The sequence below is a fragment of the Haliaeetus leucocephalus genome, unplaced genomic scaffold (assembly GCF_000737465.1).
Source record: "Haliaeetus leucocephalus isolate CR32 unplaced genomic scaffold, Haliaeetus_leucocephalus-4.0 Scaffold0, whole genome shotgun sequence".
Classification (NCBI taxonomy): Eukaryota; Metazoa; Chordata; class Aves; order Accipitriformes; family Accipitridae; genus Haliaeetus; species Haliaeetus leucocephalus.
Window position 1 is genome coordinate 20,607,394 of NW_010972436.1, and position 18,247 is coordinate 20,625,640.

General features: G+C 38.0%; 1 protein-coding gene across 1 annotated transcript; it reads right to left on the reverse strand.

The window, feature by feature from the left end:
* Positions 1–2,231: 2,231 nt before the first annotated feature.
* Positions 2,232–17,341, reverse strand: RNF32 (ring finger protein 32). Its single transcript, XM_010585865.1, has 8 exons — positions 17,318–17,341; positions 16,519–16,789; positions 11,677–11,819; positions 9,934–9,966; positions 9,361–9,485; positions 9,029–9,137; positions 2,805–2,969; positions 2,232–2,417 (listed from the first exon to the last, which is right to left on the reverse strand). Exons 1-8 carry the CDS (start codon positions 17,339–17,341, stop codon positions 2,232–2,234), a joined length of 1,056 nt encoding a protein of 351 aa, XP_010584167.1.
* Between the last annotated feature and the right edge of the window lie 906 nt (positions 17,342–18,247).

Consider the following 18,247-nt stretch of genomic DNA (forward strand, 5'->3'; position numbering starts at 1 on the left):
AGCTGTTCTACCTGGGCCTCTCCTCATCTTTTTTGCTGCCAGTGGGGACCCTCGTGTGTTTCTAGAAATGCAGAGCTCAGAACTGGACAGAGAAACCTCCAAGCTTGAGCCCTTACACTACATCATGTCTTCAGTACTTTTTTGTTTGGGTTTTGGGGGTTTTTTTGGTGGTCTTTTTTTTTTGCAACATCATTCATTCATAGTGAACTTGTGTCCTCAATTGTATTTCTGGATGTCTTTCTACAGAAAGTCTCTACATTGCTACATATATAAAAGATGCGAGTCACCTCATACATGGGGTTATTCCTACATAAGTGTATATTTTGCACTCTAATGTTTCATGATACCGTGTTTTCTGCTTCATCTGCAGGACTGTATCCTGTTACAGAAATAAACTGAACTGGCTTGATATGATTCTCTTCTTGGCAAATCCCATGTCAAATACAAGTTCTTTTTAAGTAGTTTGTACCAGTGTTTTTCTGGGAAATGAAGTGAAAGTAATATCTGCATTTCCCCAGGATTTCTTCCCTCCTCCCCAGTTTCAGGATAGGTTTATCAATTCCTTCGGAGTGTCACACATTCTCCGCAAGTTCTTAGAGACAACGGTCTCTGACAGCCCTGTAGACAGCTTTCTGGCTGCCCAAAAGCAGAGTCAATCAGCAACCAACCTGTAAAACACTTGTTATCGAATGATGCTCTAATACAGCTTTCCCCACTCCCAGCTTCAGACTGTAAACCCCTACACCTGGTATGGTGGTGACCACCTCACTTAATGCATTTGATCATGACAATTTGATCTTGTCAGTTTTATCCGGAAGCCGTCTATCATTTCTGTAGCTGATCAGTTATTGCCTTTTTATGAAAATGAATTTTCTTGTTACCTTGATATGTTGCTATTTCATTTTGGTTTAGCTTCTGACTTTTGTCTTTATGTGCTCATACTTTTCTTATAAATTATCTGTGATGACTTGACTTTAGTTTCACCAATGCGTAGCTGTGTCGTGGTTTAACCCTGGCTGTCAATTAAGCCCCACGCAGCCACTCGCTCACTCCCTCCCACCGTGCCCCCCCCAGCGGGATGGGGAAGAGAATCTGGGGCAAAAAAAAAAGTAAAACTCATAGGTTGAGATAAAGACAGTTTAATAGGACAGAAAATGAAGGGAAAATAATAATGAGAGAATACACAAAACAAGTGATGCAGAATACAATCACTCACCACCTGCTGACCGATGCCCAGCCAATCGCCGAGCTGCGGTGCCCCGCGGCCAACTCCTCCCAGTTTATATACTGGGCATGACGCCATATGGTATGGAATACCCCTTTAGCTTGTTCCGGTCAGCTGTCCTGGCTGTGTCCCCTCCCAGTTTCTTGTGCACCCCCAGCCTCTGCTGGCAGGGCAGTATGAAAAGCTGGAAAGTCCTTTACTTGTTGCTAAACAGTGTTTATACCAACTATGACATCAGTGTGTTATCAATATTCTTCTCATCCTAAATCCAAAACACAGCACTATAACAGCTACTAAGAAGAAAATTAACTTTATTCCAGCTGAAACCAGGACAAGCTGAAAAGTCATAATCATGTTTTTATTTCTCTTTTATTTCTCTTACTGTGGTTCCAGGCTCTCTGAAGTTCTGAAATGATCCTGCATCTTTGAGGGCCACTTTTATCTGCCTTCAGCCCTTCGGAGTTGGTCAGTCATTCAAGCAGAAACAGCAGCCAGGGTTCTAGTTAGTAAATGTGGCTGAAGGAAAAGGAAAAAAACCTGTTTCTTGCTACAACTACCAGTTGCAGTAGTGGCAGTCCATGTGAGTAGGAACCTGTGCTGCAACAAATCAGGTGTTAAAAAAAACAAAACAAAACAGGTGAGGGTAATAGCAGGGTATTGCTGAATGAACAAAATTCCTGAAGCAACTGTGGCTTGTCTTTGGGGAAGGGAAATGAAAATGGAGGAAGGTGGGAGGAAGAACAAAAATGCTGGAAGACCAAAGGTGAAACTAAGTATAAAAGGGAAGCAACAGTACCCTTCTAACTTTTATTTCTCTAAATAAAAGGCAAATACCATTGTCCATACAAAATCATTTGTTCTTGGAAGATCTGGCTCTGAAAAGGCTCCAAAGTTAGAAGTACATATGTTGTCAGCTGTGATCTACGAGGTAGTTCATTATGAGCTGTATGTATCAACATCTGAGGATTTTCTTTTGATAACATGAGCGACATAAAGGACAAATATATCACTCTCCCAAGGAAAACTCTTCAAATGCTTTAAGACGGGTATGATGAAACACATGTGAACAAGAAAGCAGAACAGTCTGTTGTGAGAACGGATTGCTGTTATCAGAGAAGGGACGGGCAGGATGAACGGTAGGACTGAGTGGCATGATACAGATAGGACAGTCAAATATCTCTTGCTGAAATGCCTGAGTAAAAACAAACAAACAAACAAACCTGTAGTGAAACAATGGAAGGTAACTATATCAGCAATACGCTAATTCAAATGTTCAAATTTTATGACTGTAATGTATTTTGAGAAACTATTAACATCTTGATTCTCAATTTTGTCTACAGACTCTTTGGGCTTTTTAACTGAGAAGAGAGATGCTGCTGAGGTAAATGTCTTAACAGTAAAAACTTTTTAATATTTTTGATTTGGAACAGATGGACCAAAATTTAAGAAAACGGAAAACACTCAATTGTGCTGAAAAGACTGCCATGCAAAAGAGCATAAAAGAGCTTATAAATGGAAAACTACTTTAAAAACAAAAAAAAAAAGGAAAAAAAAAAAGGAAAAAAAAGCACCAATCAACCTGCATCTGGATCTTCTCCCAGTCAGTTTCACTTATTAATATTTCTTTTGCTTCCAACTGCTGAAACACATCTCGACTTGCTGCTATAGAAGAATCTATCTCAGAAAAAAATTCATCTAGGTTGATGTTATAAGAACTCAACAGTCGATTGCTGATCTGTTGAACCTGAAAAGAAAATGGGCTGCTGTTAGATTTGGAGTTACTTATAGGTAGTTCATACGTGGATGAATTGTGAGTGATTGGACAAGTGGGCCTGATTAGCTGCATGATCTATGGAATTTTGTTCCAGTTTGCAGCTGGTGTCCAGTGCTGATTTAGTGGTTAAAAGCATCAGGTCCCCAGACTCCACTGATGGACCATTATCCTTCAGAGAAAACACAGGATTTTCATCACTGAACCTTCCCAAGATAGATGTACTATTCTTAACCCATATGGGTGCAGCACAGAGGGTACAGCTGTGTTAGGGAAAGGAAGTATAGAACTTAGCTGAGCATTGGTTATTTGATGGGAAACTAGTGCATCTGCTGTGGGGTTAGTAAAAGGCATGATAACCAACGAGAGAAGAGGCATCTTAGGTAGCATTCTTGGTATAGACTTTTATGACCTACTGCCTTAAATATGTTTCTGCATATTGCACATAGGCCTAAGCAATCGTCATCATATCTGAAGATGCTCCCATCAGCGCTCAGCAAAATAAATACCGAAAAGCAATGAATGCTTTTCTTAAACTTCATCATCTCCTTTAGCGCAGTCCCAATTCACTGTGGCCACTTTCTCTCATTGCTACCACAATATCTGAAAGTTCTGCAGGGAGTCACACAAGTCTTAGATTTGTCTTTTGTGACTCTGCTTGTAAATGCTTTCAGCAGTGTTAAGGAACATTTCAACACCTGTACCATGACCATGCAATGTGAGCCTTTCTCTCCATGCATCTCCTGTGAGTGAAAACTTGACAGGAAAACAGGGAGCCATCTTTTCAGGGAGGATGGGATGGGAAATGGGAGAAGGGTTGTTGTCAAGGTCAGACAGTCTGATGGTACCTGAAACTTTCCTATTGTTTCACTTCACTTTTTGGTAGCTTTTCTCTACCAGGACATGTACTCGCTTACAACTGCTAAACTGACCCTTCATAGCGTGTATCAAAATAGAAAAGTTCACATTGAGTAGACCCAAAGGAATCAAGAGCCCAAATCCCACAAAAAAACCCAGAAAAACTATCTGAAAAGCTCACCTAACATTCTAAGATTTCACTTAAACTTTGAATTTCTTAAATTTCCTCCTAAAACTATGAAAAAAACTCATCAGTTAATTTTTTAAAAATTATGTCCATATAATGTGCAAGTATGAAAGTGTCCTCCAGTAAAACCCATAATGTTTCTCAATAAAGACTTGAGACAAATATTAGAAGCATCCAGGTAAGGGAAATGGTGAAATCCATCACATAAGGCAAGTTGTTTGCTTCTTGACATTAGATTTGATCCTGTGTATTCTTTTTATTTTATGGTCTGATTCACTACTGAGACCTATTCTGACTTACTTAGTGTATTTCCAAATGATCCCTAACACAACAGTATAGTCAAAGGATGTATCCATTTGTCAGTACAAATTGGATTTAGTTACCTTGTTAGTTAGTACTGATGCATCAACATAACTTAAAAAAAAAAAGAAGAAAAAATAATCCCCTCAGACACCTTGTATGGTGTATGTATTTACATCACAATGTGATAGGAGAATCAGCATCCCCTTCTGTACTCTGTGAGAGAATTCTAGGTCTAGCAAAGAGCAGATGGGTAATCTTGTGCTTCCCTCATGACTGTTCACCGACAAGAAAGAAAAAAATCTGATTCTATCCCATGCAAACATGCACACTGACCTTCAGTGGTATGTGTAAAACAAAAAACAAAACCCCAAGAATCCCACCACAGACCTCCTTCAATATTTACACTTTGTGGTCTCCAAACAATCCCAAACGATGACAGTGTGAGCTCTGTGAATGAGACATGAAATAGTAATGCATAACACTTTAATCAGGTGATGTCTTTAATATTTTAATGTGATTATGTATTTAATTAAGCAGTAACAGTCCTAGCGACCTTTATCTGAACTGTTGTGACCTAGGTTCTAGACCTGAATCTACTCCACACTGCAATTTTAACTGCTTTTACTAATTTCATTTCAAGATCTGACTTCAGGATGAACAGGGTAAGATTACACCTGAACCTTATATAATTCATGGCTTCTGTTCAACATCAAGTAGAGGTTGATCCATCTGAAAACACTTTTGGTCCTGATTTATGCTTGGTCTTCATTTATATTGGTATCAAACTTGAACAGACCTGAACTGTTTTCATAAGAAAGCTAGGGGGATGTAATAGACAGCTAGAGCAGCCATGATAACGCTTTCCAATAGCTTCTCAGGACCCAAAATTTGAGAAAAAGCAACGACGTTTTAACTCTGCCCTTACCCGGCATCTATTTCTGTGAATGTGAGAGCAACACAGACAATATGGGGTCAGTTGCAGGACTTGGCCCACCTTTGTGAGCCGTACTATGACTAGACAGGCTGCTGAGGCAAACTAACCAAGGAGGAGAGCTGCAAGGAGCGGTCAGAGAGGGGTGGGGGCTGCATTAAGCAAGCAGTGCCCCCTCTCTGTCTGTGCCTGTGCTGCTTGTTCCTTTTTCCCTCCGCAGGAAGAAGCCCTCCATTTCTTCCCTGAGCTTGCACTTGTGTTTCTCTTCCCCATTTCAGTAAGTGATCCTGAAAGTCCTCTCATGAGCCTCTTTGAGCAGAAACTGTAAAAATAAAGAGAGGAAAACTCTTCTCCTGGCTGAGACAGTGATCTATTAAGTTCCCCTGCTGCTAAGATACTATCTGCTTTGAGCTAGTCCTGTATTTTCTGCAGTATGACCTGACCCAACCCATATCCATCAATCAGCAAATAAAGTCTAAGGTTGGGAAGAAAAAAAAAAAGCTGAAATTTAACCCAAAACTTTTGCTCACTGGCAAATCAGCACAAACTATCAACGTGAACAGAAAGAGGCATTTTGTATAATCTGTTAGTGTTAGCGTGTTCTAGGATTTAAATATTAAATCCTGTTGTGTTTTAGTGCATAATACTGAATAACCTTTTTTCCCTAGAACAACTGAAACTGATTAATTTATTTCTGAAAACACCATACCTCTATATTTTGTCTGTGACTTCTTAAAACTTGAATAGAATGGCATAAACTGAATATCTGAAATACTCTACCAGTATGCAAAACTACATCAGTCATCTGTACAGCAGCACAAGACTATGATAAAATAAAACGATGAAACAAAGCACCGAGGTGAACTTTGTCCACAGGGAAGCCTTTTTAAGTGATCCAATGTCAGCAAATTGCTTACTAATGTGTTGACTTATGGCAACCCTCAAAAGTAAAATGAAAAGGCTGGAATTTACAGCATATCAATGAATCAGTTGATAAGCTTTTACTGGTTTAATATCCTCCTAGTTTTGCTGCTTGGAGCCACTTCAAGTTAGCAACAGAATGTTTACCATCTCCGTGTGATAAAGGAAGTCAAACGACTAAACAAATTCCAGGACCATTATACTGTTTGGTGAGATTTAAATTAAAATCGTTGGGAGAAATCATGTGGAAGGGGTAGGGAGAAACTAAAGTCAACTACATCATTTCACAATGACTTACCTTGCTTCTTAAACAATGGCAAGATTTTTAGCAAAGCTGGAGATAATGTAATGCATTTGAAAAGTTTTAATTGCACCAATAAAAGACTATACCACAATTAAATGACATACAGAAGTGACATTTATAGGTAGGATCAAAGAAATTCACTACCTAACATGCTGAAGCAACACCATGCTTTCTGTGTATAGTAGTGCTAAAAAGTAGCCTACTTTGGTTTCGGTGACCTTTCTTATCTCCTTTGATCTAGATTATAAAAAATTTTAATAATAGATGTAATAAGGGCTACTGTAGCACCCTGAAACAAGTAATATGTGTCCTTCCTAGTACTAATATTTCAGACCTTGGTTTTTATTCTGTGATATTTATTTAAGTGTATGAAACTTGATGTTTAACCTTTGTGATCCTTCCAGAGGAGGTAGGGTTATTAAAAATTAGATTTTTTTTTTCCAGTTGTGATGCCACTTGATTATGCTAATGTTTAGGGAGTGACATTTTAAAAGCACAGCACAAGTTTGAGAGGCAAAATTTATTTTAGAAAGGCTTTTTAGCATCTGGAAATGGATAGCTCCTTATGAAAAATTTTAGTGTTTTCATTAACCAACACTTAAAAGTATAAGAACAAACAGCAGGAAAACTCATCTACAATTCCCACTTGAAAGCCACTAAGAAAAATAAGTATATATCCTTTAATCACAGTTGGTACCAAATTCATTTAAACCTGGATAATCCATATGAGAAGACTTTAGAAATTTATTCTTAATAGAAGGTGAAAAAGCAGTGCTCATTTTGTTCCCTGCAAAATCCTGCAGTGTTACACATGAGAATGATTTCCTAATGCTGTGGGCTATATATAGAAACTATGTTAAATGAAGACCTTCCCATAGCTTATAATCATGTGATGAAATATGGGCACTCTATCAGGCTGTTTCTCCCTAAAACAGGTATTTAAGATAGGGGCCCTAAAAGCTAACCCATTATAGGTAGCTTGGTAGACTGCCATCTGAAGTTCGGTGAGAGAAATTTTAACAAATGACACTCAGCTTCTGAATATGCTGAAAGTTGCAGCTTTCTTCAACTTTCCTTTACTGAGACCCTGGTGTCTTGAGCCCACAGAAAATTGACAGCCTTATCGGGAAAGAAGCATACAACTGTTTCCCCAGTCTTCCATGCAGAAAAATCTCTGTTTCTGTTGTCTGTTCTCATCGTTCTACTTGAGGACAGTCACAATCCACTGAAGGGTTCACTTCTTCCAAACTTAAGTGTTTAAGCACTTTCAAGTGTAACATTAGCTTTTTTCAGTTATCTCCGTATTCATTTTCTCCGTTTCAGGGAAGGACTTTGCATTGATTACAAAGGTAGCATAGCAACCAGCAAGCTGTCTGGGTGTTAAGGCTGAGAACAGTATTTCCTCTCTCCCCTGCCACTGTTACCACACAAGCAAAACAGCAGTACCAGTTTTGTTGCAACAGTCTGCCAGATCACCTCCAAGGTACCAATCTCACTATCATACATAAATGCGTAATATAGCAAGGGAGGGTCTTTGCCTCCAAAGCTGTCCTTGAACTGGATACAACCAACTAAGCATGAGAAATAGTGACAGTAACAAGCCTTTTTCTGCAAGCACTCTTCTGTTTAACTAAAGCAGTGATTTAAAAAAACCACCCAAACCACCAATTTAAGTATTGGTTTAAACCTGCCACTGATTTAGCTTGCAACTTGGGTAAGAGTATTTTCCTAGCTGCACACACTAGCTACATTTAAACGGCTGTCTTGTGTGGCTTTGTTAATCTCTATTAACCAGGCTGTTTGGTAACCTGGAGCAGAAGATGGCTTCACTCACTCCCTGAGGGACGGTTTGGTAATTGCTGAGGATGTGCCAGAGCAGTTTTTGTTCCTGAAAAGCTGAGCTGGGCTGGCTGTTACTAAACTGGGGGGAGACTGGAAGTTGGCAAAAGAGGACTTGAGGATTGCACAGGGCCTCAGCAGCAGCTGTGTGCTTAAAGGCAAGCAGGGTCATTGCAAAATGCTTGCACCTGATTTGGCCTCATTTGTATGGGGTCAGGACCCTAATTTATTACAGTCTGACTTGCATCTGAGCAGAAGGTAGAGAAGGGCAAAGCTATGAAATGGAACCACCTACTTCAGTGTCCAGTGAGAGAACAAAGTGAAAAGAAGTTATGATTGTTTATGGATTTATTTGTTTCTCCCCTTACTATATCCCCTTCATATAATTCTACAGGAAAACAGATTACTGTGATTTATCAAAAAGAGAAGTGAAGTACAGAGCCTCACAAAAAGCCCACTATTGCTGGCCTAGGCAAAAGGCAGGCCTTAGAATTAAGTATTTAAATAATTTTCCTTACTTCTACATTGTAAAGAGGATGGAATGAACAGACTAACAGAACAACCAAGCACCTCCAGTGCTGCCTGTTTGATATGAATAAGAAAGAATAAATGAAAAGGTAGAGATCTGATATTCAGGAGTTTTGATTTAAGGGAGCTGAAATCAGACCAAAGAAGCAAATGCAACGTACCTTTTTCTCAAAGAATTGCTTTCTTAATTTGCTATCTTTAGGAGGCACTGTTTTTCTCAAGTTTTTATACCATTTTCTAACAATATATCCCCTCCAGGAAGCCTGAATTCTGTAAGACACAATTTTGCTCAAGAAGAGGAAACTTGAATTTATATAATTTTACTATTTACATGAAACAATCATTTTATGAATTTTTTAAAAACTTTAACTTTTGTAGTGCATTCACTTGTTCTGTCTAGTTTCTTCTTATATTAAAGTTTTAACACATTTGGAGCATTATTTAGAGATAAATATTGTCCAGTGACAACACCTGTAGCAGAAGTAAGGCTTACCTAATAGCGCACTTTATCTTAAACAAGCGTGCCCCATCATGTATTACTCTGGTCTGATACTGCTCTTTTCTACACATAGGACAAGACTTTTTACCTGTAAATTTTTCAAAGGCTTTCAGGCATGCCTGAAAAAATAATTGCAATTACTTACAATATATTTCATATCATTGGAACAGATGAAACAGGATAGATTACAGAATGTAAAAACAGTTTATTCATCAATCCATGAATACTCTACAGGAAGCACATTTTTATAATTAAAATGTTAAGACAATTTTGTAGATCTCCATATATTCACATGAAATTTCATGAATTAAACTATTCCTGCTTAGTATAGAAATGAATAGCTCAGTTACAAACTATGTCTTCCCATAGGGTTTTAAAAAAGGTAATAAAATGAAATAAAGTGCTTCATCATAAAATAGTCTTATTTATATTTCTTATCATAAAAATCTGGAATCAAAATTACTTCTCAAGATGATTACATTTAATTCATTAAGATATTCACTTAAGTAGTTGAATTAAAATACTCATGTATTATGTGCCTGAATAGTTATATAAAAATGTACTCACTTTATGGAATACATGGGAACATGAAAGCAGCACCTGTTTTTCAAAGGAAAAAAACCCATCAACCAAACCTGACTTTAAACCATGCTAAAAGCTGAAAAGTAAAAAATGTTGACAAGAAAAATTCTGACTGCCTGAAAGGTCATCAGTTTCTTTCTGTTACTACTGCAGTCTTTCCGGTGAAAATAAAATTAGTCTTCTATACAAATTACTTAATATATTACATCTTAAGCCAATGTGTGAACTTTGTGTTAACAACACATGGAGTGGCAGAAAGCAAGAAATGCCAACTGCTACTGACTGGAGGAAAAGATTATAAAACAAGTACTTAAAATGAAAGCTGATTAATTTTTTTCCCTTTTCCCCACAGAGACGTTAAATTTCAAGAAGTGATATACATCAAATGCAGCATTTCACACATACAAAAAAAAACAAAAGAGAAAGCATGTTCACAGGCTACAAGAAAACTTCACCTTTATCTGACCTAAATTCCCACCAAATGCTGTGATCTTCATCCTGACAAAAGATACAGAGTTGGACAAAAAAAGCAGTTGGCTCTTAGGGAAGGAAAAACTGGGAAAGGAGTGAAAACCAGAACAAGTAGTGTGCACTATTGAGCTGGCAAACACAAAAGGATTAATGGCTAGCAGCCAGCTGAAGGGAAAGCTTTCAGATACAGTGGCTTTTTTTCCCTTGAGGGAGGAAAGCTAACGAAACACTGAGGACAAAAAGAATTCCAGAGGCATTTCCCTTTTTGTGCCAAATCTAAAGTAACCTTTTTAATGAGTGCTGTCTTTTGCTCTCTCTTGTCAAGCTTTAGACTTTCAGAGTAGCCAGAAATTGGCAGAATGGTCTTTTGCCAGATCCATCCCACCTGCCTGTGGACAATTGTACACCTCCAGTTAATGTTGATGTAAAAGGAAGCAAAAGCTCTGTATCTAAGGTTATCAAAAGACCTTGATTCACATCACAGACTTGGCTGTAAAAAGTCTTCAAGAAAAATTAAAAGGGAAAACAAGCAGGAAAAAAACCATCTTAAAATGCACTGTGGAAAGAAACTTGCAAATAGTTGGAATAATTCTTCCAATTACCATCATCACCTCTCTGAAGCAGCACTCCTCTTCAATCAGTCACTTGTCCCTTTTGCTTAATATTTTCAAGATGATAGATGACAGAATCTATGTATTTATGCTTATGCTACACACATGCATTGAATAAAGCCATCATGGTAAAATGCAAGCATTTCTTCAGATAACCTAAGGAAGCGACTGACTGGTATTAAGAGTACACCTACTTCCATTTTCCAAATAGAAATAACAATTGAAGTAAACTGCAATTAACAAAACTTGTGAGAAAACAAAATATATCTTAAATTGTATAATTTGTGAATATTTACCATTCTGATGAATAAAGTCTAGGATCATATCTAACAGGAGTTTAAATGAAGCAGAAAATAGCCGATACCTGCTTTGCAGGAACAGATACAAAGGCCGATTACCTTCTCTTCTACTGTCATAACTTCAGAACTGAACAAACACTACAAACCTTTCTCTACCACATCACATCCAAAATGCTTTCAGAGTTGGCCACTGACAGCAGGGTCCAGCTATTAAATGCTAAATGGTGTCTTACACTAGAATCTTTCTTCCCTTTCTTCCTCCAGCTAATGATTTTTAGCAGTAACTCTGGAAAAATTTTGTTAAATGCAGTTGCGTAGTCCACACAATTATACAGTTACACATGTACCTGAGGTTGAAGTGCAAATTCTTCCCTGCATATTGCACAAGGCTGTACGGAGTCTCCATGCTGTATGGATCTCTGCCTTATTTTTACCCATTCTTCAGCAGTTAGTGGCAAGGAAGGAGGCTCAACTAGGCCTAATTTCTGAGCTGTAGACAATAACAACAACAAATCACTGAATAAAACCCACTGGCAGATGCAGACAATGGATTTTCTTCATATGAAATTCATCGATAATAAGCTTACTTAAAAATTCTTTATACAGATACTTCATATAAATCTATCATCAGACAAACCACTGGCAGGCAGCATACTTCTTACTATTAGTTAGTTATTCAGTGATTGTCAGTACCTCTTTTGCATACAGGATTTATACAGGAAATTTTTTTAAATGTAAACTTTTATTTGCCAAGTAATTTGTATTTATTTTGATACCTTTTCACAGCCGGTAACATGGGGATTATTGACTAGACAATGTAACAATGCACAACAGTGTCATTTCAAATCATCAGCGTAAAGACAATCTCTGTTAAGAATTCATTTGTGAAGGTTTCTTTAACATTGCATTTTTGTATTCTTAAAATAAAAATAAAAATTAATGAGGTCGTATAATGAAAACTGTTGCTAGTGCAAAATACTAATGTGTAATGAGACTGTGACAGATGCAAGAGAAATAAAGAGCATAAAGAAACAAAGAGATGGTCACAAGTTACCAGTGATAGTGTCACTGTGATACCTGAGCTTCTTGATCTCAAATGATAGCTGTGAGGTGCCTTGCTGGTATGTCCATGTGAAATCTCTGCCTTCTCAAACAAGGAATCAGTGAAAATACTTATGCCCCCACAAATGGCAGATAAAAGTCCAGTGTCAGTATCTCAGTAGTAAAGAAAGATGCTAGTAGGTATGGCAAAGAATAGATCTTTGTCATCTTTGAAGACCAGAGGAAGCAGCTTGTGTGGACTGACTGAAGTCAATGCAGGAATGTCCAAGGTATGTTTAATAAGCCAGTAACACGAGTCCATGATGAGGCCTCAATGGTATTTGCTAAAACAGTAACAGAAGAGGGACATGCAATAGAATGCAAGCTGATGACACCTAGATGATAGTTTTAGTGCTAAATGGGAAGGAAAAGGTCAACTCTTTCATTCATACCAAAATCTCTGCATAAACCAGACAATAATAAGCAGCCCTTACTTGTTCTGTATAAGCTTTCAAAACCCCATCAGACAGCTTGTGTATCCAAACCATCATATCAGTCAGGAAGAGAAAAGGAATCCTAACAAACCAAAGAATAGGGTTTTGGTGATCCACTTGCTTGAGTATCTCCTTATTCTAGGATAGGATTTGTTAATTTTTGAGACAAAAATTCTGCTCCTGAGCTCATCCATCTACAGATGTATATCATTAATCATTTAAAATTTGCACAAAACTGTCTTTGATCTTTTTAAAGAACTTTTGTGAGGTACTAAAAGAATTATAAGGAATACTTTCTTCCCTTTAGTTGAACTATCTGCCTAACCTACTTCCTTGTGAGGTCATGACATCCTTCAAACATAAATCAGTTTGATTCCATATCTTGGATGGCTTTGAGATTTCAAGCTGGGTCAGTTTTTGCTTTTGGAACAACGTGGAAAGTGCTTTCTCTACATATGGTTTGGTTTGCAGAGACCCCACCTTGTTACTTTTGTTACCCTAGTAAAGGTATCAAGTCAAAGGTAAGCAATGCACGTAAACCTAAGTATCAAAATATAATTTGAATCAATGAATGCCATAGATTACATCGGTGGTCATGTATGAATTGTCTTAGAGGCACGCTGTTTCAGTTCCCGGACAACTCGATACCCAGACACAAATACAGCACCTCCACGCGTGCAGGAGCTCACAGCTCTGCCTGCAGGCTATGGGCTAGAATTCAAAACACTCTGTGTCAAGCAGCAAAGTGCATACGTATGTATTTACAGCATCGTAATTTCAGAATGTAAAATATACACTGTATTAACATAAAATAGCGTTGTCTATCAATTTTGGTGCAGCAAAATGCTTTTATCTGGTGCTCCTGATGGTGAAAAATAGTATGAGCTTTAAGAGAAATATGAAGGATCCTGCAAACTTTTTAGAGTCTAAAAACTAGTTCAGAACGTGTATTTTGCTTAAAGCTTATGCATGATTTGCTGAAATTGGTAGCTGAGTGACAAGGAGGTTTTCCTAACCAGGAGTGCTTTCCCTCTTGACCATTCAACTCTTGAAGAGCATATATTGCACAGATCAGTGTTTCTGCTACAAAAGAAGAATCAAATTATAAAATACACAATAAAAGTTTCAGCAAAAACATATATAAAGTTTCATCTGACAGTAATATGGAAGAGTATCAGTGAATGAGTAAGGAAACAAGATCCCATTTTGATATTCCAATATACACAAGTGATGGTCTTTATGATGAGAAAATCAGGATACACAGGCAGTGAACAAGATAGCAAACCAGTTGCAGCATGAAAGACAGTATCACAACATAAAAAATGCCTACCCTTGATTTTCTTCCAAGCATTGCGGTCAGAGACTGTTTTAAGAAAGACAATGAGATGGCTTTGTGGAAAGCCTTTTATATACCCCCGGGGTAAGAAAAAATGCTTATTTAAAACTTTCACAAATGGATGATTAAAGCTGCCAAATAGGAAGAGATTGGCGGCAAAACCTAACTTCTAAATAATATAAACCAGATGGGGTATTTGTGAGGGACAGGTTATACAGGTGTTTAGAAGGAAAGCTTTCATACAACATAGTTGATGAAGGAAAACTGGCAGCAGGACACACAAGAAGGGATACGTGGTTGAAGCAAAAGGCTCTATGAAGAGATTCTCAAAGCAGCACTTTGAATAAATACAAGCAATGAAAGCCTACATTTATCACAGCTCAAGACATCCAAGAGTTTTCATCCTGATGCATCAAGTTTACAAGCCCAACCCATTTAGTGACACACCCACTTACAACCAAGTGAGTTATTTATCCTAAAATGCACATTAGCAAAGTGATTACATACATTAACATTTAAACTATTATTATTTGATTTTAGGAGTCAAGTCCCTACTGAGAAAAATTTAATAACAGAGGCCTGTGAGATTTTGTTTGATTACCCACAAACTCAAGAAGAAAAAGTTGCATTAAATTACATTTTCAAACTTGTTTCACAGCTGTAAGGTTTAAACCACACAATTCTTGTTAAGAAGAGAAAGCTTGATACAAGCATTTTAAAATAATGTGAGTCTACAGGTGAAAATACTAATAAGCAAAACCCAGAAACAATTGCAATTTTTAAAAATCTTTCAGCACATTCTTTCAAATCACTTGCACATGCATTCATATGGGACATTTCAGTCAATGCTGTGATTTAAAGAGAAAATACTTCGCCTTTCTTATAATTGCAGAGAACATGCTCACACTTGGGCTGCATTTTTTCACCACAACCTTTAGCTTCCATAATCATTCATTATTTATATTTGCGTTAACCCCCGTACCCCTCTGCTGTTTCTTCCCCCCACTATCCTCTCTTCTTTCAAATTCCTCTTCAAAACGAACCAAAGAAAAAACCCTCCCATCTTTAGAACTATAACCATGTAAACATAGTAATAATCACCATGTCTTACTACCTTTGTCCTATCACTTGTTACACACACTTGTTGTGTATTATCTTAAGTTACCCTCTTAACCTTCAGCTGATTCCAAAAGGCAGATGCCTGTGCTTGTACAGAGCCTCATTGATTTACATGGTTCTCTTTAGAGCTGGGACTACTGTGACAGTTACTATAGCAAAGGCAACATGATCTTCAGAGAGGCCTAAGGGCACTTTTATGAAAAAGAATAAATAAAACAATTATTAATGAAGATGAAAGTTTATTACGCTTAAAACTGCAAATTGTGGAGCCAGAAGATCCTTTAAGAAATACCTAATCAAGACAACCGAAAGGATGGAGACGAGAAGATGTTCATGGCAAGAATACTGTAGAAATCTTTAGAAAAGGGAAATACAAGACTGAAACTGATAGGTAGGAAGCACATTTGGACTCCTGGTCTGTTAAGATGCTCCCTGGCTTTGTTTTTTTAAGCAATATTGTCTGTCACTGCTGTACAACTGTATTATTATAATACTATTTAAAAGTGAGTTTTCTCACCAGGCATCATTCCAAGCCCTCACATCTGTGACTTTTATCTTATTGCATGTTTGCTTCTAAATTTGAAAAAGGTATTTAACTACAGGTGTTAATTCTTCCCGGGTTTAGCCCCAGGACCATTGTAAAAATAAACCTTTTTAACTTTGAGTAAACGTGGGTATATATTATCAAAGAATACATTTTATGCAGCACTAGTAAATGTCTTTTTACTGAATAAGGAATAAAACAAACCATTTCAAACAGAGTTAAAAAAAAATAATCTTAATACTAAAACATTTCCCCAAATAAATACAATATCAAAATCACTGATGTTTGCTTGAGAATATAAGGTAAAGAAAGATGACAGTCAATATACAAAACATATTAAAAAAAAAAGTGTAAAAGACTTCCCACCTCTTAATGAAAAATTCTTCTTCATCAAGATGCACTAGCTTCTTCATTTTTTACCTTCATTGTCAAAAGAATAGTATTTTTTAATACATTTCAGATATGAAAAGACACATTCAAGCCACTAATGGCAATTCCATTGTTTACCTGATGGCCCAAACTGCTGAATTCTGTCAATTGTTAAAACAAGATTTTATGCTGTTTAGCATTAAATTATCTTACAACAGGAAGCTTAGCTTCCTCAGTTTATTTTAAATAAAAACAAAAATTCACAAATCAGAATATAATGGTTTACCTAACGTTAGCTGTGGAGGACTGGGATCAAGAACATACTCCTTTTCTGCATCTTCCTTGTTTTTGTGGTGAGTGCTCTTTTTTCTTAGTCCAGTATCTACTACTGCTCTGACCATTTCTTTGTTCACGGGTTTGTAAATGTTCTTGGTATTCCTTGTCCTTGACTTAAAAGGATCTGCTAATGAAAGATCCTGGAGCTGATGACTGTGTATTATATGATCCTGTAAAGCAACTGCAGAAACTGCTATGGTCTCTCGTTTGGAGGAGCGGCCCTAAAAAGAAAAAAAACCCACCCTTGAATAATTACTGTTATAAATGATTTAAAAACATATATATATTATACTAAATTAAAAGAAATTCTGCTCTTAGCCAATGTTTTTGACTTGTCAAAGGCTTTTATACACATACAACTCCCGTACGTGAAACCTAACATACAATTACCATAATATGAAATTTAAGATTGATGTTTCTGACACATCCGGGTTTTAACTTATAAAAAGTCAAATGAAATCTTTGATTTATCATTTATATTAAATAAAATAGCAGTAATTTTAAAGTTTTAATTACTGAGCCCATAATTATTATATGCAATAAACTCATTATGGAGTATAAAAGTTTGGCATGCCCAAACACATTTTTACTTCAATATCATTAAAAACAATCCCAAAGGCTAACCTTGCCTTCCAGAACACTGAATATAAATAAGAACATATTATTTTTATACAGGGAATGGGCTTATCTACCTATTCCTCCATTTCTCCCCACCCTTCTGCCTTATTTTAAAAGATGTGAAATTGTACCTTGTGAAAATCATGATGCTCCATTGATAATCTTTAGCTGATTTTACAACAGTCACGTGGCTCTACAAACGGACACATACAAGAACTTGAATAATATTTCTAAGCAGAAACAGCCTCATCAATAGTAGAAGAGAAACCTATTTTCACTTGTTTTCTCCCAGGCCTACCACAGGAGACAGCTTAACATGTATTCCAGGCACAGAAGTTACCTCTGGATCCATAAACCACCAACTGTGCCCCTCTCCTGTCAGCCTCATCTCACGCCCGATGGACTGCCCATAATGGACAAAGAATAGCTTCAAAATGAATGGCAGTAATCACAGATTTCAAGCTGAACCGAGGAAAAAATATAGCCGTAGCAATAAACCCCACTGAACCGTTCTGCCAGATTAGTTTATTGTCGACAAGGAAGCCCATGATACATAGAGCAAGGATGACATTAGCAGCTCCTCTGGGGCTGAAGCTGCTCCGCTGCCATCTCGACATCCTCACCGCTACAGCAGCAACACCTGCGGCGTGTGGCGGCGAGGCGGCTGGCAGAGGGTGAGGGAACACCCTTTAACGCTGGCTGTGGCAAACGGGAGCCACCGCTCACAACACGACCCCCTTCTCTTTCAGCGTGCTCCTCCCGCTACCGCAGCCAACCGTGTGCTCCCCGACCTACGCCTGGAGACTGCCTTCCACCTCTGGGTGCCCGGAGCGGCACCGCTGTCGCCGCCATCGCCCCTCATACGGAGTCACCGCCGTCCCCGGGCGGGATGAGGGCGTCGCGCCCAGCCAGCCAGCGAGGCCACGCGGCCAGGCCACCTCACGGCACCGCCGACCCTGCTCCTGGCCTTCCTCCGGCCCCTGCCCGTGGCCTTGTTGCTCTTTTTTACCTCTCGCACGTTTTTTACCTCACAGACCTCTAGACCACCGGCTCGGCAGCGG